Source organism: Scyliorhinus canicula, chromosome 3 (genome assembly GCF_902713615.1).
Source record: "Scyliorhinus canicula chromosome 3, sScyCan1.1, whole genome shotgun sequence".
NCBI classification, from domain to species: domain Eukaryota; kingdom Metazoa; phylum Chordata; class Chondrichthyes; order Carcharhiniformes; family Scyliorhinidae; genus Scyliorhinus; species Scyliorhinus canicula.
This window is the reverse complement of record NC_052148.1, coordinates 207,795,021-207,819,343: the sequence shown is the minus strand read 5'-3', so window position 1 is coordinate 207,819,343 and position 24,323 is coordinate 207,795,021. Positions and strand designations below refer to the sequence as shown.

Sequence of the window (24,323 nt, the reverse complement as noted above, 5' to 3'; positions counted from 1 at the left end):
AAATATATCCCTGTTCCTTCACTGACGCTGGGGAAACATCCTGGAACTCCCTCCCTGACAGCACAGTTGATGTACCTACACCTCAAGGATTGCAGCGGTTCAAGAAGGCAACTCACTACCGCCTTCTGAAGGACAACTAGGGATGGGTAATAAATTCTGCCTGACCAGCGATGCCCACATCCCATAAATTAATTTTTAAAAAAGGTTTCCAATAGTGAGGGTCATTCAGAACAATGTTAAGATTAGAACTTGACCATTTAGGTGTGAAATCAGGAAACCTTGAATTCCCTCCTATGAAACAATTGGAACTTTCAAGATTGCTTTTGTTTGAGTAAGAGTAACAAATGATCTGGAGCAAAATCAGGGCAATAGAGTTGAAGTGCAGATCAACCGTGATCTAATTGAATGGCGAAGCAAGTTCAAGGGCCTGCCTACTCCTGTTCCTAATTTTCCGATCCTGATGCTGCGAACCCTCAGTTACACAGTTATTGGGGCCTCCTCCAATATTAAATGTATAGCCAATTTGTTACATTATTTAAAAGATTGCCTTCTGTGTAGCTGTTTTTTGAATATGTAAACGGAAAGCAATGTACAGGTGGGACTGTTGCTGAGAACAATGGTATTAAAATCTGAGCACCCATGGGTTGGAGGCATCACTTGGGATAATATTCCATTGTTTTAGCACGTACTGTTAGTAGTTTTTAAACATTTGAAAGGCAGGTTCCTCCTTTCAGAGTTTGCTGTAACCACCACCATACTTCTGTACCTGTCTACTAGCTCAGCACCACCATATGAACAAAGTGGTTGTTCAGGTTTATTTAGCTGAAGTTACTACTGACAGTACGCGATCCTCCATTAACTGTACAATGGCTCTAGGTATGATACCCATTATTTCTTTGCCACCTCTTTGTGACCATTGCTAACTTAAGATCAGTTAACTGAAGCAAGTGAAAATTGTTTTTTTTTTCAAATATGGCTGTTATATTTGGAGTTCTATTAATATTATAGTCATGCGATATAATTCCCTCAAACTGTGATAGAAGTAGAATGTTACTGCTGACTTCCCTGGTGTTATCAGGGTCAATCTGACCACCCGTGTGTGAATTCAATTGTAACTGTCCATGTATCCCTATCCCTTCCCGTCTTCCTTCTGCCTCTCTTTATGTCTATCTGTCTCACATGGGATCAGTACAATTTGATACAAGATTACTGACAATGGTATTCTGATACTATATCATTGCTGCACTGGAGACCCCATTTAGTATGCTATTTCTATTTGATGCTGTTTGTAATGACCGTTGGCATATTCTTGGCTGTATAAATCATCTTTGCTACACAAATCACGCACTTACAGCACTGTCAAGTACCATTATGAATGATATGTTGATCGGGTGAGATAAAGTCTCGCTTCATCTTGAGGAGGCTCACGTGGAACATAAATGCCAAATTAGACATTCGGGGGTGAGTGATCTGTTTATATGCTGTGTAAAATTCTATGTAATGGAGACTGAACAGACATTAGTGTAGAGTTACACATCTCAATTGGTAAACTATTGCTGATAAGTTTTCTTGTGCCTGACAATGAACAGATTTGAGGATGTGTCTTCTTAACATTTCACTATGGAGACTAAATCAGTTATTTTTCTGGTAAAGAATATTTCTGTCCACATCTTGAAAGAAAAAGCTTTGATTTATCAGTTTGGGGCAGTCCTTTACAGGCCAGCATTGACTTAGGCTTGGCCTCGCTTTTTATCACCTTAGTTTTTCTCCTGTCCCTACGAGGCCTCTTGTTTCCCTTGTCATTTCTTTCAGCTGAATGGGTCAGATGTTGCAAACCATGGACATCTTCATGATCACCATTAATGTGACTAACTCTGTGACTGGCTGGCAAGGCTCTGTTGGTTTGATTACTTTTACCAGGTGCTTCACCTAGCAGCCCAGCTTTTGGAAACCCATTGTCACCAGGCCCTTTTACAAACTCTGGGGTCGGTGCCATTTTGGTCTTAAATATCAGCAATTTCGGTAGCACAGGAACAGACACAACGGATATGTTTTTTTTACAAAGGCCTGGGGTTGAACAACCTCGGAGCAAGCCTCTCCTCTTCCATCACCTAATCTTTATCCTGTTTGCATGCATAAATATGTGGCAGAGCAAGAGAGACTGGGAAGAAGTTCACACACCCCTAGGCCCAACATGTGCTGTAGTTAGAACTTGACTCAATGCAGTTGGGGAGCTCCCAGAACTGGTAGCGAGTTCCACACCTTCATATGTAAGGAGGAAAAGAATAAAGAAGTGGGTCAATCCCCAATCCCCTCCGCAGTAGTATAATCTCTACCAGCCTATCTGTCTGGCATCAAGAACTGTGGCATTGAAGAGTTGTATAACCCAGGCTGCCATTGTCCTCCCGAGGAGGAATCACGGTAACCATGCAAAATGTACATATCAACAAAACGTATTCAATGATGTGTACTATTGTAAGACATTCGTAATTGAGCTTTTTATAAAAAGGAAAACACCACACAGGATTCCACTAATGTCACAACATGGATTATCAGGAGTTCTGTAGCAACAAACATGGAGTTCAGGTTAAGGTATTGAGTATTACACTGACTTCAGATTGTTTAGTTGTAAAATCAGTGCCCTTACAGATTCAGTGTCCACTTTTTTAACCATCTGTGCTCACAACTGCACTCTAATTTACCAGATACCAAATGTATTCAGTGTTTCATTTTCAAATTTGCAATTTTGCTCTTTGTACGGTACTTGTTGAAAGGCTGTTTTTAAGTAATTCAAATGAACATTTTTAATTGAAAAAAAATTAAAAGCACTTTTATTGATAAACACACGCACTCAATCGCACTGGACAGTCTATATAAACATGGCAAGTCACCATGGTATTTCCAAAAGGAAGAATGCTTTTTGTATTCATTAAATGAGAGCTCTGCCTCACTGTTGATGCAGGAAGAGGCAATTAACTGAAGACATTTTGGTTACCTGTGGGTCAAGGAAACCTGTTCATATGATGCACTCTGCAGTACAAGTGATGATACTGCACACAACATAGATATACCCACAATAATTGTATGATTGGTAAACGGAGCCTGTTATCTGTACATCGCTTTTGTATATAATTTCCCAGGTCACAATTTTTTTTTGATAGCTATAGTAATGTTTGTAGACTGCTAGACCTACTTGTTGCAACAAAAATATGAACTCTGTATATTTATTTGTTTGGAGATGCTACTTATAATTGTTAACACAGATTTACAATTTGATTGAACAATGTAATCGATCATCATTTGATTGTTTGTGTCTAATTTCCGTGCACAGAGAATACGTGCACAAAAATGCCTGAATGCGGTACTTATTTTGTTTAACGGGATCTTTTCAATCTTTATATTTTGATTAATGCACTGTGCATAATTAATTTTTACAAACTGTCGAGCTAAGTAGTGTGTTGTGTATTCGATCGCATTCAAAGGTATGCCTTGATGTGAATGTGAATGCACTTGAAATTTTGTTTAATAAACACATGGATCCAAAATGCACTCTAGGTTGCTTCTTTAATGTATTGGACAGTAATTTGTAATGTACAGCATATTGTGGGTTTCCTTTTAGTATTTAATGCAGAAACCAAAGACCTATAACTGCATTCTACAAAAAATCAAAGATTCATATGACTAATTTATATCTTTCAAAGTTACTGCATATATCCGAGTAATAGTCAATTTCATATACACCTAATAATGATGGATCTCGTGTAAAAGTCAACCACTAACTTTTGGCCAAAAATCCTTAATTTATCATATGCCTTGCGAAAGGATTGACTCCCACCTTTCCAGTGACAGTCCGTTCTGACTTGGCTCACTGCCCAGCTCTGCATTCAGAGTAGCAAAAAAGAAACCAGGATTTGAAGCAGGTGTTTTCTGGTTTTTCTGCTACAGTGGTGGATGCCAGAGTACAATTTGTCCCTCTGAGATATCTGGGAGCTCTATAAAATTTTTATTTCTCGATAAAATGATGGAGGCAAGATTGGAACATCCTGCAGAGTCAGTGTGGACAGTCTATGTGAGCCATGAGCATACTAAACTTTCCCAGAAATTGGATAGTGGGGGATTTTGTGATGTCATTTGCACTGATATGCTGTGTTCCCCATCATTGAGGATGGGGTAATTGTGGAGCTTCCTCCACAAATCCATTAGTTGTGGGATCACTTAGTTTTATCACATGCTGCTTATGTTATTTGCCATGAAAGTAGTCGAGTGTTGCAGCTTCACCAGGTTGACACCTCATTTTTAGATATACCTGGTGCTGCTCCTGGCATTCCCTCTTGCACTCTTCTTTAAACCAGAGTTGATCCTCCAGCTTGATGTTAACGGTGGAGTTGGGGATATTCTGGGCCATGATTTATACATTGTGATTGTGTACAATTCTGCTGCTGGTGGCCCACAGCACCTCATGGGTTCCCAGTCTTGAGTTTCTAGATCTATTTGAAATCTATCCCATCTAGCACAGAAGTAGAGCCACATTACATAATGGAGCATATCCTTACTATGAAGACGGGGCATTGTCTCCACAAGGTGTGTAAGGTGGTCACTTCTACTGATACTGTCACAGACTGTTGCATCTGTGACCATTAGATCATGGAAGATGAGGTCAAGTATGCTTTTCCTTCTTGGTACCCTCACCACTTGCCGCAGACCCAGTTTAGAAACTTGTTTTTTATTCGTTCATGAAACGTGGGCGTCACAGACTGGACCAGCATTTCTTTCCCATCCCTAACTGCTCTTGAGGGGACAGTCAACCACATTGCTGTGGGTCAGGAGTCACATGTAGGATGGCAGATTTCCTTCCCCAAAAGACATTATTGAACCAGATGGGTTTTTTTTACAACAATCGACAATTGTTTCATGGTCATCATTAGACTTTTAATTTCTGATTTTTTATTGCATTCAAATTTCACCATCTGCAGTAGAGGGATTTGAACCATTACTCTGGGTCTCTGGGCTACTAGTCCTGTGACAATGCCATTATGCCACCGCTTCCCCAGTAGGAGGACTTTGCAGGGTCAACAGGCTGGCTGTCAGTGCCTTGGTCGATGCCAGGTGATCTGTTCAGTTTCATTCCTTTTAAACATCATAGCAGTTTTGATACAACTGAGTGACTTGCTAGGCCATTTCAGAGTCAACTGCATTGCAGTGGGTCTGGAGTCCCATTTAGGCCAGACCAGATAATGGTGGTAAATTTCTTTCCCTCTAGAACCTTAGTGAACCAAATGGTTTTTACAACAACTGGTGATACTTTCATTGTCACTATTACTAAGACTAACCTTTAATTCCAGATTTATTAATATAAATTCCGCCAGCTGTCATGGTGTTAATTCTCGATAAAATGATGGAGGCAAGATTGGAACATACTGCAGAGTCAGCATGCTATGTGAGCATTAGCCCGTGCATCTGAATTACTACTCCAGTGATATTACAACTATGCCACCACCCATTGGTAAGCCCCTCGAAACATTACCACTTTCACATTTTGCCTAAAAATGGGTCTCGGAGAAGTTTGACTTTTACGTGAGTATATGCAGTACATAATTTATCCACAAATGTAACACTATTGTTTGACAATAAAAAATACAGGGTTGATTAACTCTTAGTTTGAGCACTTTTTTATATTGGGATCAAAAGTTAGCAACCAGGAGATGTGTCAGTGTAGTTCCTGGAGACTATATAATTCTCTCAGGGCAGTGGTCATGTAATGATGCATTCAATATGATTGTGATTTTAAATGTTTTGGTTCAGCAATATATTTTAAAGCAACCATGACACCTGAAGAAATCTGTTTTTGATGTGAGATATTTATGATATGTGTGATGTATTTCATCTGGTCAGTCTTTAAATATCAGTTATTCACCATAGGCTGAATTTTAGGTTCACCAGCCCAGGCTTCAGCTGGTGATCTTAAAAATACAGAGGCTAACATAAGTCCAAAATCAATACTTACAAAATGGTTTAGTGTTCAAAGATATTGAGAAAAGTATTAGTATTACAAAAATATGACGAATGCACTTGGGCCATGGTTTTCAACTGAACAATTTTTATCCTTAAAATGAAGGTCCGTTTTAGAGCATTGGACCAATTGGGAATTCTAGCATTGGGCAGAGCACTGACATTTATATTGGCCTTAGTTTTTTGCAAAATTCTAGCAAGAACACAAAAGATAACACTTCCAAAATAAAACAGCAATCAACCTCTCTGCCACTACCAAAGCAAAACGGTGAACAGTGTCAGTTAGCTCATCCATCTGAATAACAAATCTTCCTGGGAGAAGAAACATTTCTGCCTGCTGATGTGCTGTGGGAAAACTTAACCAGCGAAACTAATGGAGCACCTGTGGACAAAACATTCAGAGGGCATTGCTGGCTGCACCTTGTGTCCCCTAAGCTCTGGTTCTGAAGGGCATTAGCAGCGATGATCCTGCTGGTTAACATTTGGCTTCCAGGCAGCTGGGGAAGTGGAATTTCTTTTTCAACATTTACCGGGATAAGGGGGGAAATCATGTGACTTGCAGTAATTTTTAGAATAATTGTAAGTTTCAGAAATTTTGTTGGCTGCTAAAGCAGCAGTAGGTATCTTACCCAGAGTTAACCTAAAAATCACCAGCAGTGTTAATCAACTGTAGAGTTCATAGCCTGCGAGCATGAAGGAATGTGTGGACCTGCGAGAAACGGATTTGGTTGCACACATCACATCCTAGAGTATTCATTAACTATGGGTTCCAGGTGGGCAGCACGGTGGCGCAGTGGGTTAGCCCTGCAGTCTCACGGCGCCGAGGTCCCAGGTTCTATCCCGGCTCTGGGTCACTGTCCGTGTGGAGTTTGCACATTCTCCCCGTGTTCGCATGGGTTTCGCCCCCACAACCCAATGATGTGCAAGGTAGGTGGATTGAACATGCTAAATTGCCCCTTAATTGGAAAGAATGAATTGGGTACTCTAAATTTATTTAAAAAAAACATGGGTTCCAGGCGGCACGGTTGTGCAGTGGTTAGCACTGCTGCCTCGCACGCCGAGGACCCGGGTTAGATCCCGGCCCCCGCTCCCCGTGCGGAGTTTGCACTTATCCCCGTGTCTGCCTGGAACTCACCCCCACAACCCAAAGATGCGCAGGATAAGATTGGCCATGCTAAATTGCTCCTTAATTGGAAAAATTAAAAAAAAAGATGGGTTCCATTCTGTATCGGAAACGCTATCACAAAAAGAATCCAAATTCTTTTATTCATTTTATTTTAATATACAATGTATTTTTGTATTGCTTTAAAAAACTGGTATGGTTTGGAATACACAAAAACATTAATTAACAGCTTACAGATAAAAGTAACAAAACACTAAGGTGCAGAAATAATAGGATATCATTTACAAGCTTGGTTTATACAAGATGTGTATTATTGTCACTTAATTTAGTTAAAAACAAAAAACCAGTAAGGTTACAGTCCAGCACTTGACTATTCCTACAGAGAAAACAGATGTTCTATTTACATCACAGTGAGGCTGTGATTCAAAACCTCTTGCATGTGTCATCAGCATAGTTTCATAAACGGTCTTATATACAGGATATTTAGTCACAGCACAAAAGAAATAAGATTTGCCAAACATAAAATTCAATTCCACTCCTAAATATCAGCTAAATAAGAATTAAAATGCAAGGAATGAATTGAGTTCAGATGTGGCATGCAATATTTCAGCTTAAATTCACACATTCTCTTCTCCATCCCTTAGTTTCTCATATAGTTTGATTTAGTTTTTTTCCCCCTTTTTGAATTAGCTCCAGGCCTGCTGCCTGGTGACATGTGATGTAGTAAAGTGTCTTCTAGTATGATAAAGAAGTGGCAATCCATACATAGAAGCCTAGACATCAAATATTGGCAAGCAATCTCACTGTGGGGCAAAAGGGGTGACTGCTCACCTGGCGTTTCCAGAATTCACCGGGTTGCAGTAAGATGCAGGATTCTCACTGCCTAACGCATGTGTGCAAAGAACAATGGAGTCCGGAAAACAACATCCTCAAGGATTTTGACAGATTCCCCCTAGTCTATGTAGCTCAATTACACCAGGGGAAAGAAACTTCAATCAAAAAGCTCTCACTTAAATATAATAGTTGCATTACCCTTGAAATGCAAGCACTGTTGTAAAAAATAATAATATATACAGGGGATAAGAGAATTCTGCACAAATTTACGTTTGTGTTTTAAATTAACAATACAATGGCTGGATGCCCTTGGGAGGTTTCTTTTTGGGGGAGGTGTGGGGGGTGGGGGGGAAGACCAAAACATTTGCTCTTCATTAGTCCTGAACGCATTTCACTTTCTGGAGTCAAGGACTTTGCACACATTGAATAAGCACCCACACATTAATGACCCAACTGGGAGGCCAACCTCAAGAAATGTGTCGGCGGCAGGGATATGGGTCTGGCTGCAGTGTAATGATTCCAGCTCAAAGAAGTTTATAAGAGGTAAATTAACTTTTTCCGGCCAGTTTCCAGACTGCAGACTGAGCGCTGAATTTGCACTCCAGACACACACAGCTTTGCTGCTAAGTTGATGTCAGGAATTTGCACTGAGGTTCTGCAGGCCATCAATTTGCCTGAATTCCGTGTGTTCCATACTGCGTGCCAGGTTTGTAAATTCATAAAATTATTCCTTTAAAATATATTCAAACTCTATGAGAGCCCAGTTCATGAAGAATAGAAGTGTGCAGCTTCGTCAGTCATCTTAGACAGCTTAGCAGAAACATAAAAATAACACAATCAAAATGAAACTAATTTACAAAAGCAGAACACATCTGGGTGTAGAATTAATAACATTTTATTGCATATATTTGCTGGGTTTTCTGGAAAAAATAAAGTCAGAGAATTGCCCATTTACCTTTCTAAAAATTCTGATCTCAAGTCAGAGTAAGGTTTTCACTGATGGCTAGTCAATTTCAGAGGCAAAGACATATAAATAATAGCTGTGTTGACATATATCCAGCACTGATTGTTCTGCTCATCAGGCAGCTAGCTAACAAGTTAATTAAACTAACTGATCGAGTGCGAACTTTGAAGAAAAATGGCTTAGTGAGTTTGAAAATAAACTTTACCAACCAGCAACTATTTATGTAGAGGAGAAAGGCCCTCACAGATGTAACAAAGGGGGCAACAACAAGACAATCTGCCATGTGTAAAGTCTTTTTGAAAAATTTAGAGTACCCAATAATTTTTTCCAATTAAGGGGCAATTTATTTAGCGCAGCCAATCCACCTAACCTGCACATCTTTGGGTTGTGGGGGCGAAACCCACACAAATACGGGGAGAATGTGCAAACTCCACACGGACAGCGACCCAGAGCCGGGATCGAACCCAGGTCCTCAGCGTCGTGAAAGTCAATGTTGTGTCCACTACTTGGAGTAACTCATTGTAAAAGCTGCATGATTTAAAGAATGCAAATGTGATATTACTGTAAAGTGGCAGCACAAACATGGGCATGAAGACAAATAGTAGTTGATTATTTTAGATGCAAAAAGCACTACTGACAAAAAATCTTCAGAGTGCAGCAAGTAGAAATAAAGTCAAGCATATATTAATATTCCTTAATAGAAATACATCTCCTGGGTAAGAGACTTTTTTAAACGATTGGGGTGGAAATTAATTATGGCCCATTTTTAGGGTCATAACTGACAGCATGTAGCCATGGTTCAATAGAATGGGACTGGATATAATGTAAAAATTACCGTGAGCAGCTAACTCTTCGGTGGGCCACTTGCTGCTTTTCTGGGCTCCAGTTTGGGCAGGCTACCTCACCAACAATGGCCTGTGAGTGATTATTGGTTTCTACAGTGGCCTCTCGTAGTCCCTTTAAGTTGGGCCACCAAAGGTCCGGAAAACCTAGACGCAGCTTGCGCAGTCTAACTTGGCTTTAAAGAATTTAACAAATAGGTCCTGAAACAGTTCAGAGAGCTTCACTTTAAGATTGAAATGAATGCCTGTGTGAATGGCCACCTGAAAAAGAGGGTCCTGACAAATGTAGCAGTGGTCCAGTTCACTAGCAGTATTTGAATGAGGTCACTAAGCCAAATGTGGTCCAGGCCTTTCAATGCTCCACCAGCCTTTACACCCCTTTCAAGTATAAACTGAGATCTGCCCTAACTGCCTCCTTGCTGCAAACGTAATGTATGTTTGCTTCATATGTTAAAAAAAAACAAATGAGGAAATTAGCTCCAGGCTAGGATGCATATTTTCAGAGCACTTCACACAAACAGCTAGGGACTAAAGCACCGATCATGGCACATTCATTATTCACCTGTGGCATTTCTGGCAATGTGGAACAGAGCCATTCAGATTATAGAAATTTACTTGTTCAGGTCTTTATACACACGGTCTAGTTCTATTGCAATGCATCACAGCTTCGGTATTTGTCTCTGATTTTCTACTAACAGACATAGCTCAAAATTAATGCTTATTGTTAACAGACTCACAGATGAAAGTAAAAATGATACATATGAAAAGGTTTTTGTTTCTCTGGAAGATGTTAATTGGCACTATTGTTAATAATAATGACCTTTTATTGTCACAAGTATGAAGTTACTGTGAAAAGCCCCTAGTCGCCACATTCAGCGCCTGTTCGGGTAAGCTGGTGCAGGAATTGAACCCGCGCTGCTGGCCTTGTTCTGCACCACAAACCAACTGTCGAGCCCACTGAACTAAATCAGCCCTGGTTCAGATAGTCCTATTGTTAGATAAACATTACATTACCAAATACATTTCTGCACCACATTTGTAGTCCACAACTACACAAATTGACATTTTGTGGTTTGGCACTAAAGATCAAAAGAGTAATTTGTGTTGTAGTTGACCATGGTCAGGTATATTTTAGAAATCTGGATATTAAATGGGGATTGAAGAGGAGCCTAGAAATGTTTTGCATAACCTTTGTCACACTAATGCCTTGCAGAGTCTCCATAATATTTTTGTGATGGAAATCAAGTCACTGAATTGATTTCACATGTTTGCATAAAAAAAGAACCCTAATCTTCAGCAATGATATTTGGCAATTAGCAATTCAGCAGTTTGAAAGAACATATTATTTTGTGTTACTTTAACCTTCTCGTCTGGTGCTATGCAATTGGCCGCTCCATCAACAAGACTGGTTACAATCAAAACTTAATTGTAATTGCACAAATTAAGTTTGTTACTGAATTAGCCTATGTTTCGATTTACAAGTTTTCAGGAATGCCATACAAAATTGAAACCTCTAGTTAAACCTTTAAAAAGTGGTTGAATGCATGTCAGGGGGAAAGGAATAAAAGGACACATTGCTAGGGTTAGATGGAGTAAGGTTGTGTGGATCATAAACACCAGCATTGACCTGTTGGGTCGAATAGCCTAGTAAAATGCTGTAAAATATTACTTATCAGATGAGGACAATGAATTGGCACAAATAACAGACAATGTAAGGCATGGTAATTGGATGGAATTTCTTTTGACAAAATATATATTCATTTTCTGGAACACAGTTGTAATACTTACCCATTTATCAATTATTTTGCCATATTTTGGGAATGTTGTTTCAGAGCTGCGATATATAATGTATTTTTACCATTATAATAATAACCAGGGCAAGTGATTTGGTGGGATATCGCACCACAAATTTCTAAATTTTCTGTATTGCAACTTGTGTACAAGGTTTTTGGAGCCAGTGAAAATGTGCACTTCTGACTCGATAAGACCAATAACAAATCACTTGCCCTAAGAAGAAAAACTTAAATGATTATTCTCCAAAGCAAAGGAAAAATGCTGCAGATGGTGGACGTGGACATCGGGAATAAAAATGGCAAATGTTGGAAACACTTAGCTCATTGACCTAAAATGTTAACTGTTTCTCTCGGGGAGAATGTTTCCCTTATTTTTAATTGTTAATATGATTATGACAACAGAATAATATTGGAATAAATTGTTGATAAAAGTTTCTGAAATAAAAATAGTACAGCCAAGTAGCTCTCATTCCCATTGTTGAAATGTAGGATTAATCACCAATGCTGTACAGAAACACAAAGCCTATCCAAAAATTATTTGTAGTTCACATTTTCATATTCTACATTTAATTCTTCACCATTGCATTCATGGGAAACTTGGCAAATAATTTTTAAATATGGACATACTTCAAATAAAATTACGCACAATTACATGTTCCTTGAAGTACAAAAGCACATTAACTATCTTACATCAACTATATATCAAAAGTTGCCTGTGTATCAAAACCCTCTTCATCGTAGGCGAGATGAAGTTACTACTTTAGAAAATTGGTGGAATGAGACAAACTACAGTAAATGACAAGTACAATATCTTGAATCTGTGGCCGAACACACATTTTTAAGAACCAAAATCAGCCTTGCTGGGTAAATGCAAGCAGTGATTTTTATCTTTAATGAACCAATACAAGATGGGCTCAATTTTAAGTCTGTCTACATGAATGGGTTTTAACTTGAATTAGAATAAGGCCCAAATGTGCTGTCGGAAATCATACATTGCTCCTGGAAGACACTTCAATGTCTCATCTACATAGGGTAACAATGAAATCGGGTGGTAATTTTCAAAATTGGGCGACTACTGCAGAAATGAATGGGGCCACGGTTGTATTGTGCAACTTTTTATTTGAGGGAGCACCATTCACAAACCACTTCTCTTCTAATATAATCATAACTTAAAAAGGCAATTTCTAATGCCTTTGTTGTAATAAATATATATGTTTCTCTTTGTGCTAGGGGAGTGCTTAAATTGTCATTTGTTGCTTGATTTTTAAAAAGAATTGTGACATTTATCCACTAAAATGACACAACATTCTTGAATAAGCACCCAGTTGATAGTATCCACCCTGCAACACACTTAGCCAATCAACTATGGTTGGGGTGGGGGGAGGGTGGTTTGGGAGTGGTGGGATGGGAGAAGGGTACAATTAAAATTGCTTCAGTTTTGATCCAGGACCATAAAGAGACACTTCAACATGGAATAGCTGCTAGCTTTCTGCAAGTTATTTGAGGACCATGCAGGCAGGCCTTGTAGTTTCTTGAACTGAAGGACTCAATAGCAGTGCTTCCAGTCTTGTACATATTATTTAAGGAAATAAATATTGAATAAGGGAACTGTTCCTTTTTTTATGTTCCAGTCTTTTGCTCCCATTCCTATAAAACAAAAATGAAAAATGAGCACAACTATTAGATGTTTTCTATTCGAATAGAATCTAATAACTTTTTCAAGTCGCCTATATTTTTTATTTCAATAAGAAAAATACCATACGAATGCTATTTGGTGGGCAGCACGGTGGCACAGTGGTTAGCATTGCAGCCTATGGCGCTGAGGACCCGGGTTCGAATCCTGGCCCTGGGTCACTGTCCATGAGGAGTTTGCACATTCTCCCCGTGTCTGCGTAGGTTTCACCCCCACAACCCAAAGGATGTGCAGGATAGGTGAATTGGCCATGTTAAATTGCCCCTTAATTGGAAAAAATAATTGGGTACTCTAAATTTATTTTTTAAAAATGAATGCTATTTGGCTATTGAGCTTACAACCATGAATACTAGCTGCGACCAATGTTCTCACTCCTGTGGTTTTGGATTTTTCCAGCTCAAGGTCAAGGCTGGGTTAACTGAATATATGATGCAGCACCTCTAGCATGCTTGAAAGAAACAGGTGGCTCTAAGTATGGTTCTCAAACATCTCCATCACTGTGGGTGTCACAATATATATGGATCTGTTGTGGCTAATTGACTAATTGCTATGATTAGTCAATAACTCCATTATTGTCTCTTGAGATCACAATGGTAGAAGCTGAACTAGAAGGACCGTGATCTTTTCTCACTTTGTCATATCCATGTTCATATGATTAACAACTGGCAACGGTTTGAAGGAGTACACCATCGACGTGATAAACACTTACAGTGCCAAAGTGCCGAATGGCCCAAACCACCCACTCTTGGTTTGGAGTAGGAATTGCATATTGTAGATGTAGAAACGAATGAATGAGTTGAAGACAAAGAACAGGGGGAAAAAAGGTACCGCCCCAAATTTTGTGGTAGTACTGACAGCAAAACTGCATTCACCATCATTATGCCTCTGAAACCGGACTTCCGGTGACGGCGGGCAAGAGGCAGCCTAGCGTTGGAGGGCTCCCGTTCGGGAACTGCATTGTCGGGGATTGTCCTAGGGGCAGTGAAGGCGGTAAATGTCAGGTGAAAGCACAGGGAAGGGATATGTCGAGGACCAGTAAAAAAAACGGCCGTGAAAACAGCTGAAAGTCCGTTGGGGAGTAGAAAGGTCACCGCGGGGTCGGTAAAGAAAATGGAGGCTGGAGCACCAGGGGAGGCCGCATTGCTTATGGCTGAAGAAATAACTATGGTGATGGCTGCGGAATTCGAAAGGCAGTTTACAAAATACATGCAGACAATGAGGAAGGTGATGAGGGAGGTTTTGAGTGTGCTGGTGGAGGAGGCGATTTCCCCGGTGACGACGGCGGTGGCGTGCGCAGTGGCAGAGGTGCGGAAGCAAGGGGAGGCACTGAAGGAAGTGGAGGAGATATTATTGCAGCACGGTGATCAACTTACCTCGATGGGGAAGGAGATGCGGAAGGTGATAGAAGTTAACAAGGATCTGCGAGGAAAAATGGAAGACCTGGAAAACAGATCCAGGCGACAGAATTTGAGGATTGTGGGGCTGCCCGAAGGAGTTGAAGGGCCGAGGCCGACTGAGTATTTTGCTGCGATGCTGGCGAAACTATTGGGGAAGGGGGAGGATCCCTCCCGATATGAACTGGATCGGGCTCATCGGTCGTGGATGCCTGTACCAAAGGCGAGTGAGCCGCCAAGGGTAGTGCTTCCGTAGGTACAGTGTGAAGGAGAAGGTCCTGTGCTGGGCCTAGCAGAAGCGGGTGGTGCAGTGGGCTGGAGCTGGTATACGTGTATACCAGGACTTTACGGTGAAGCTGGCGAGGAGGCGGGCTGCTTTCAATCGGGTGAAGAGGGCACTGTACATTAACAAGGTGCAGTACGGCATTGTATATCCAGCAAAGCTGAGGGTGACTTACAAGCTCAAGGACTTTTATTTTGGAACGTCGGAAACTGCGGAGGAGTTTGCGAAGGCAGAAGGACTGTGGCAGAACTGAGAAATTGAGAAATGGCCATGTGCAGATGTAACCTCATGACTGTATTTTCTTTTTTTTTGATACACTGCGTGCGGGTGTATGGGCTAAAGGAGCCAATGTTGTATATATTTGGACAAGGGAAGTGATGGGACTTTCACTCAAAGTGAGGGCTCTTTGGGGTGCAGGTGGATATGCAGGGTTTGTGTGCTAAAAGGGGATTTCTGGGCTTTCCTAGGGCTGGGCTAGGGGGAAAGGGACCCGGGCGGGGGCCTCCACGCTGGCCGGTTTAAGCCAGCCAGTGAACGGGAGTGAGGTGGGGGGAGGGGCTGCGGCCATCGGAGCCTGGCAAAACAGGGTCCGAGTTTCACAAGAGGCAGTGGATGGGAGGAGTTGGAGGGGGGGGGGGGGGGGGGGGGGGGGGGGGGGTTTATAACTCTTGGGTATCATGTACGGTACTCTTTCAGAGGTTGGACAGCGTTGAGTGTTGGGGACCATGGGCGGGCCCAGACTCGTTTTTTTCTTTTTCTCCATTGTTTTTTGTTTCCACAGTGGGAGGGTTTGTTTTATTGGATGCATATATTGACAGGTGGGCCGTTGTTTGTGGTGGTGGGAGGATGGGATCGTTGTTATTGTTAAGGGGATTGATTTTGTATTTGTTACCGTTTACTGTCTGTGGGTTAGGTGTAAATTTTGAAGGAAAATGTGAAAATGGAGAATAAAAACATTTAGAGAAAAAAAAATTATGCCTCTGAAACTTCCAGCAATTTCTGGAATTCACACAACTGCAATAAAACAGAGATCCACATGCTGCTGTCAGTAATGTTCTGCTCCTTGTACAGGCTGTGCTGTTGAGGTACCCACAGAATGTAATCAATTGGAAAATCACTGAACTGATATGAACATGCCCCTGAATGTTATTACCCTCACTGTAAAAAAAAAACCTTGAATAAGTAACACCTTGCTGAGTAAAGTGTAATAGGGCTTCAAATGGTGTACTATGTTTGTAATTACCGCTGGAAAATGTCTCTGCCTCCTGGAAAACTAATTTTATATTTGTTGAATGTCAAATTTCTCCATTATAACAGAAAATACACTTTTTTTTAGGATCCTCATATTTCAACTTTCAGCTCTAATCATTTAATTTTCCCTTTGGAAATTATATTAAAAAGTGAAAGGTAATCAGTGTGTTTAATATACTGGTTTGCAGTCTGTGAGAATTCTTCAATTTGATTGGCTACTTAGCCTGTTTACTGACATCACCGTCGTTGAGCATCTAGACTTGATGCAAGATACAAACAAACTGGGTGCTACTGGGGCTGCTGAGTTGCTAGCTATCTGATGGCTGGCAGCTCTTGGAGGTGATGGGGCCAAAGCCACAAACTCATACAACTAGCTGCCTGCTGACCATAACATCCAGCCATGCCTTCTCCTGCCAGTGGCAGGAACTTCGTTCCTGACCTATTGGCATCTGGGCAGGGCCACTCCCTCCACTTAAAATCCAGACCTGGCAGGTTATGTTAAAACAGCCATCTCTCCACCCGGGGATGGCTATTTTAACCTAACCTGCCAGTGGGAAACTGACAGTAGAAAGTAAAATTGGAAAGGTTGTAAAATGACTGGTCATGCTGATCCCATCAATTTGCCTCCTGCTGTGTTAAGGTTAAATTACCATCCCCCCCCCGCCCTGCCCAATTTTACTTCCTTATGACCGTTGACTGTCGAACAGAAGGGAAACCATACTTACTCATACAAATTAAAGAGACTGATGGAACATTTTACCCAATAAAAGACACTGGTTACATAAGAGAGTATGGCACTCTGATGGCTATGCTGCCAACGTAGCAACCCAATGGTCAGGAATTCAAATTCCAGCACAGCAAGTTGAGAACCAACTTCAATAAGGTGGGTAATTTGTCAGCAGTAGCAAACAACCACAAAAGCTGTTGTGTTAGAAACACAGGAAGAAGGGGAGGCCACTCAGCACCTCAAACCTCTTCTCCTGCTATTCAATGTGATCTGTATCTGAACTCCATTCAGCTGCCTTGGCTCCATGTCCCTTAACAACCATGGCTCACAAAATCCAATGATCTCAGAATTAAATTTTTGAACTGGGCTATTCGTGTAAGGGTTTATATACCTTTACTACCCTGTATGTGTAAAACTCCAATTGGCTCATTAGTGTCTGTTGGACAAAAGATTGGGCCTTCCCTGATTAGCCTAATATCTCACTGCGCCTAAATATAACTCTGGACGACTCATTGGCCTTGACTCAAATCTTCCATAACAGGCGGAGAGGATTAGTTAAAAACGAAACACCAGAGAATGGTGACACACAGAGAACCGATCTCTGTGCCTGCCACCATTATTACAGCAACAGACATCATAGCGTATGGTCATCCAATCTTGGAGAGGCAAGAAACTTTATTCTATTTAAATTAGGCCCCCACTAAGCAGCTAGGAGCCTGCTTTAAATGTAATTTACCAGCAGGGTTTCCCTGGGCTCAGAAAATTAGTCAGAGAAAGAGGGTGGGAAATGCTAGATAAAGCAAATTACTAACTTGTGGACCACCTGTATGGGCTTGGAAGATCAATGAGTACCCCCCCCCCCCCCCCCCCCAAAGGAAACACTCAGCATCTCATCTGCCAATCGCCGCTTCGCATCACTGCTTCCATCCGTGACACCCCCCCCCCCCCCCCCCCCCCACCCAAGCCAAGCCCTGATCCTCCTGCCAGCCTCCAACACCATTTCATCTCGAGGTCTAATCTAGAGCTTCGATCTCTATCCTTTTTCTTGCCGATTGCCGGACTCCCACCCTCTGCTCCATGCCCGACTGATAGAAATTGGCTTTTCTAGTTAGCTATAGATGATATAGGTAAAAGGTTTAATTGAGAACTCATTAAGAATAATTCACAAATCATATTAACCATTAATTCAGTGCAACTATAGCTGGGAATTAATCAGATAAGACTTTGTATTTTCACATTTCACAAGTTGCTTGAGGTCCGCAAGGTCAGTGACTCAACTAGCTAAAGGACCCTATTGTTTAGTAAAAACTGGGCGGCTGTCCAGTACGGCAATTCCGTTTCTATAGTAACAGCCAGTCTATGTTGGATGCAGGTGTCAATAATTTGGGAAATTGGCAAGCAATGGTATGGGAAATTCACACCGATATTTTTAAATACCTATCTCTCTTAAATTGATGGACAGACACTTTGGCTGAATTGAGTGAATTATAAATTAGTTAAAGCCAATCACAGATGTAAAGGCGGCAAAACCTTAAGATAATAATCTTCTTAAGAATCACTTGGCTGGGGATGAGTTTAGCACAGTGGGCTAAATAGCTGGCTTGTAATGCAGAACAATGCCAGCTGCGCGGATTCAATTCCTGTACTGGCCTTCCTGAACAGGTGCCAGAATGTGGCGACTAGGGGCTGTTCACAGTAACTTCATCGAAGCCTACTTGTGACAATAAGTGATTATTTTATATTATTATAAAATCCATTCCAGAATCAATCTATCACTTTCTGAAAGCTATTTTCTTGGCTTGCTTTTGCTAAATCTCCATCTTTCTTTTCTTTAAATCACTCAGTCCTTTTATACTGTGTATTATGATTTGAAGAATTACTACGATTTGTATTTTAAACTCAACCACTGTATTCGCTAAAGACAATCAATCTGACTAGCCTGCTAATGGGCTAGTCGGAATTCTCTTAATGTTGTATTGAAAATAAAGTTACCAGTGGGCGCCACAAGCTGACAAATAAAGTTTAACTGAGCTTTGCCAATAAGCACAGACTTGATCTCTGTCATTTGGGAACTAAGAAGGGATAACGGATATCCAGGGTTCCGAATAGACACAGAGATCCATCAACTGGCGTTGCGAGCAGCCGACCACGCCAAAATATCTCCCCATTGTCAGGGATGGCTGGCTTTCCCACCAGGTCAGCCAGTCAATCTGGCCAATAGCTGTATGGGGAAATAGAGATGGCGATGATAATGAGGCTGTGCTGTTAAAACAGCCAGGGCCTCCGTGTCTCCCTGGCTTTCCGTGTTTCTCTCCCACAATTACACAATTACCTCCCTAGAGGCCATAATCCATTCAAGGCTATGAGCAATGGCCATTAACTACTGCTTGTGCCCACAGCCCAAGAACAAATTTCCCTTTGCTAATAAAGTGTTGATCCTTAATTTCTGTGGGAAACATCCGTTGTAACTTTCGTGGTGGCAATGGCTGACTATAATATAATATCAATCGTTTATTGTCACAAGTAGGCTTTAAATGAAGTTACTGTGAAAAGCCTCCAGTCGCCACATTCTGCCGCCTGTTCGGGGAGGCTGGTACGGGAATTGAACCGTGCTGCTGGCCTGCCTGGGTCTGCTTTAAAAGCCAGCTCAGACAAGTCTTTAGCAATGTCTATTGCATATTGCATTCTCATTGTCCATCCCACACAGGATATATATATGATGCGGACATTCACCCAATTATTGATTCGAAACAAACCTGTTGGACTTTAACCTGGTGTTGTTAGACTTCTTACCAGGATATATATACACATCAGGTCTCATGCACGGAGTTGTTTTTTTATGATGTGAGAGTAGTGTTTTCCCTTTAAAATAATACCAGTGATATAAGCAAAAGACATGAGGCATCCCAGGCCCAGGCGAAAGCTTTCCTAATTGCTTGGGCAGCTGCTTACATTGTGGATATCTGCAACAATGAGCTTCTCTGAAATGAGGGGATGAGCAATGTTGAGTTAGTCTGGCGTACCTTGGCCTTTCTGCGCACGTGGCCACGACTTGGGGAAGAAACCATAGAAGGTGGTCTTCTCCCGAGAGCAGCTGCATTCACAGGCAATGATGATGGCTCAGTGTCACTTGTATCACAGCTGGAAGCTGGAGAATTATCCAGGGTTCGATGCATAAACACGGGGGACTGAAAAGAACAATAAATAATGCAATGAATATTTCAAATTCAGGGGCCTCTTCTGTGTTACACATAACATATTCTGCAAATCTCTGTGTTGAGGCACTGCAACAGAAACTTTAATATTTACATTTGCCTTCTGTTAAATAGAAATAGGAATAGAGAGCTGGATTCTCTGATTTTGAGGTATGTCCCCACGCCGGCGTGGGAACGGTGGCGTTTTATGACAGACCAAATGGGGTAAAACAGCCACCGATCCTCCGTTTGCTGGAGACGAGCATCAAGGCAGCGTAGCTCTAGCTGCCGATAGGCCAGGAGAATTGCCGGATCCGTGGACACGCATGCGCACGGTGGCAGCCTGCAGCTATTGCGTCATGCAACATGGTGGTGGCCGCTCACGGACCCAGCCCACAAAATAGTGCCCCCCATTTGGCTGGCTTGTGTGCCTCATACCACCCTCCAACAGTGCCCCCAGCCCCAGGCAAAGACCCCCTGCCTGAGGATCGGCCCTTCCCCGACTTTGCCGGTGCTGGACTGAGTCCGCAGCCGTTATGCCGAGTTCCCAACGGATGTGACCACACGCAACCAACGCCTTCGGGAACTCGGCCGGTCGGGGGCCGAGCACGGGGAGCCTCAGGGGATGTCTTGAGGCTGTCGATATGGCGTGCGGCGTACTCTCTGAGTGCGCCGCTTTGGATGGGGGGGGGGGGGGGGGGGGGAGGGGGGAAGCATCGCGAAAGCGAAAGCACCCCCAATTCGGTCGTGAACGAGGATTCTCCGGCCGATTGAGAGTTCGGCATCGCCAACCGGAGAATCCCGCCCAGAATCTCTACAGTGCAGAAGGAGACCATTCATTCCATCGAGTGCACTGACCCTCTGAAAGAAAGAGGCCCACTCCCCCGTCCTATCTCCATAACCCCAACTAACCTGCACATCCTGGACACTAAGGGGCAATTTCCTCATGGCCAATCCACCTAACCTGCACATCTTTGGACTGTGTGAGGAAACCGGAGGACTCGGAGGAAATGCACGTAGAAACAGGGAGAAAGCGCAAATTCCACACAGTCACCGAAAGGTCGGAATTGAACCCGGATCCCTAGTGCTGTGAGGCAACAGTGCTAACCACTGTACCACCGTATCACCTCAAATCTAAGAAAACATTTTGTTTAGATATTACGTGTACTGACAGTAGGGACCCATTCATTGTTTTACCACACATAACCCATGACCTCTACCACCCAGGAGGACAAGGTCAGCAGATGCATGGGAAAACCGCCACTTGCAAGTTTCCCTCCAAGTCATGTAGCATCCTTGGAACCAAGTCACGGTCCCTTCACGGTCGCTGGGACAAAATCCAGGAATTCCTTTCCTAACAGCACTATGGGTGTACCTACAACACATGGACTGCAATGGTTCAAGAACGAACCTCACCATCACCTTCTCAAAGGCAATTAGGGATGAGTAATGAATGCTGGCCTTGCCAGTGATCCCCACATTCTGGGAATAAATACACACACGCACACACATATAAATACACAAGATGGAACTGTGAAAATTAAATACTTTCATTTCAGGTCTCTAGATTCATGTCTATTTCAGATATAGGTTCCTATTAAAGCTAACATAACGAGAAAGGATATAGTCCTGGACTAGCAATCCAAATACTACCATAGTAAATTTTGAAATTCAACTTATTAAAATGTCACATAGAGTGACTGGGATGTTTCCAAGAAAGCCACTGACATTATGGTCAGTCGGGAATCCACTGCCAGATTTTGTATACACTTAAAAAAACATGTGAGCCTTTTATGAACAACAGACAGGAAAAGATCCTTTTCTTCATCCAGCCTATCGCATACCATTTTGGGTACATTGTGCATATGTTTACCTGTGGGCTGGAGGTTCTTGATGACTTTGGTTCTATTGTCAAGCCCAGTGTGGGTCCTCCAGCAAGTGCTTTCTTCAAGCTTTCATTCACTTCTGTCAGCTCCAATTCCAAGTTCACACGTTCAGTCTCTTTTATCTTGCACTCCTCCTCCAATTTCTTTAGCTTCGTCTCTAATGCGGCCTGAGACTTCTTACCTATTATTTCATTTGAAAATAAAAAGTAGAATGACATTGGGCCATTAATCTGGGCAGGGAAGAAGCTGAACGACTGACTCACCTCATAACACTGTATCCAAATAATTCAGATCACTCCACATGACATTTAGACGTGAATGAGAGCATAGTTTGAGTGAAGGCCCAGTACAGCTATGACTCTAGCATCTACCCAACAATATGGAAAATTTCCATGGAAAACTTGCTCCGCAAACAACAGGATAAACCTCAATCGGCCAATTACCACTCTAGCAGCCTCCTCCTAATCAACTGTCTTCAAGCACTTTGTGAAGAGCTGTTAATAACAGGAACAGTCAACAGATAACACCTACAGTCCAAAGATAGACAGGTTAGGTGGAAATGCCATGTTAAATTGCACCTTAGTGTCCAAAATGGTTAGCTGGGGTTACTGGGTTACAGGGTTAGGGTGGAGGCATGAGATTATTAGGGTGCTCTTTCCAAGGGCCGGTGCAGAAACGATGGGCCGAATGCTTTCATGAATTGCAAGGGCTTCCCTTCCATTAATGAACAACTCCTTCTGCACTGTAAATTCTATGATTCTACACACCAGAGATCTGATTAATGCTTGGTCTGGGTTCCACAAAAAACTTTCGGCTTTTGACCTTATCAAATATTTAATCCAAGAATGGTTGCAACATCCAAATGCCAGGGAAGAATCTGGCACCAAGTAGCTCTGGAAAAAATGAGGTCAATGAAAGTCAAAAGGAAAATCTTTCCTATGGCTTGAATCGTGTCTAACTCGAAGGAAGATGGTTGTTGTTTTATAAAGGCAATCAATATTATTGTCTTCCCTTCATTATAAGGTCAGAAGTGGGACCTGTTTGTTGATAACGCCACAGTGTTCAGCTCTATTTGCAACATTGCCGATAATTAATCCGAGACAATGTTAGCTTTCTTAAGAGCCTGGTTAACATCCAGGCTCGATTTGACAAGTAGCAGGTAATGGTTGTGCTGTATAAATATCAGGCAATGATCATCTCAAACAAGAGAAAGACATGACTACTAAGGTATGTTCAGCCGCAAGTGCACTTCAATGACTCATGTTCAAGGGCTCTCCCTGAAGATAACCGTTGCAGATGTTTTCCTGCCTCACCATCCTCAATCTTGTCAGTCATCTCAATCGTTATTCTGAAGGTCTCCAGCCAACAGTGTTCCTGTTACTAAACAAAGTTATGAAGCATTCAGCAAAACCACACATACAGGACATTCTTTAGGGCAGCATGTATGACAGGACATTACCAAACCCTTTGGTAGTGAAATTGTAATCAAGAGAACTCCAATGGTCTGTCAACGAGGATGGCAGCTGAGTCATGAAGCTGATTGCAGCATAGTTCAATCACTGAACATGGGTTTCTTCGCTCAAGTGCGCAAGATATCGCCCTTGTCCTCACCCCACCTATATTTCATGCGCTGTTTCTGGCAATAGTTATGATTGGGTGTTTGTTGCAATATTAATGGGTCATGGTAGTTGCCAGGCAATTGAGTACAGAACTGTGTGATGATCAAACAACAGTTGTTCATTAATGGATGGGAAGCCCTTGCAATTCATGAAAGCATTAAAGTCAGGTGAAAAAGACAAAAGACCAATGGTGACTTGGATTCAGGGGAAATCCTGCTACTCAAGGGGCAGATTGGCCACGTGAGAAATTGGGAAGTTTCCCCGAGGGCCTTTGTGAATGGTGCCATAATAAGGTATTATATCATATCTCTCCTTTATCCATTAAAATCCTTAATAAGCCTGCATCCTTTTGAGGAAACCAGTCTGCTGCTGATGATGCTTCAGGGAAAGTAATGAAAGCATTTATTGTATCAAACATGATATCAGTCACTTGCTCAATGCAAACATGAACTTCAGACTGACTGATGTTACTGAATTCTCATGGCAATCTGGAAATATGGGAAATAAAGGCCTCACAGTGGCACTGATCTTGAGTAGAACAGATAGCGCAATGTTAGTTGCAGCAGTCAGCTCCAAGTCTCCTTTCCGCAAGCGATAAAAATCTAGTGGCCTCTCAGAGAGCTGCCGTCATATAACATCTGTTGGAATGTTTCATTTTCTCCCTCTCCAACTCTGTTTGTTCCTTCCTCCTACTGTTGCTCCTCATCATCA

General features: G+C 42.0%; 1 protein-coding gene across 3 annotated transcripts in view; it reads right to left on the bottom strand.

Annotated features, from left to right (window-relative positions):
- Positions 1-7,270: 7,270 nt before the first annotated feature.
- afap1 (actin filament associated protein 1) overlaps positions 7,271-24,323 on the bottom strand; it is a 296,334-nt gene continuing 279,281 nt past the window's right edge. For all 3 annotated transcript variants that reach the window (XM_038792092.1, XM_038792095.1, XM_038792093.1), the window contains 3 exons: positions 21,981-22,174; positions 19,937-20,101; positions 7,271-13,212 (listed from right to left, as the gene is read on the bottom strand). In XM_038792092.1, the coding sequence (XP_038648020.1) occupies positions 13,186-13,212; positions 19,937-20,101; positions 21,981-22,174 (386 nt within the window). In that variant the 3' untranslated portion in view covers positions 7,271-13,185. The remainder of the gene's footprint in view (positions 13,213-19,936; positions 20,102-21,980; positions 22,175-24,323) is intronic.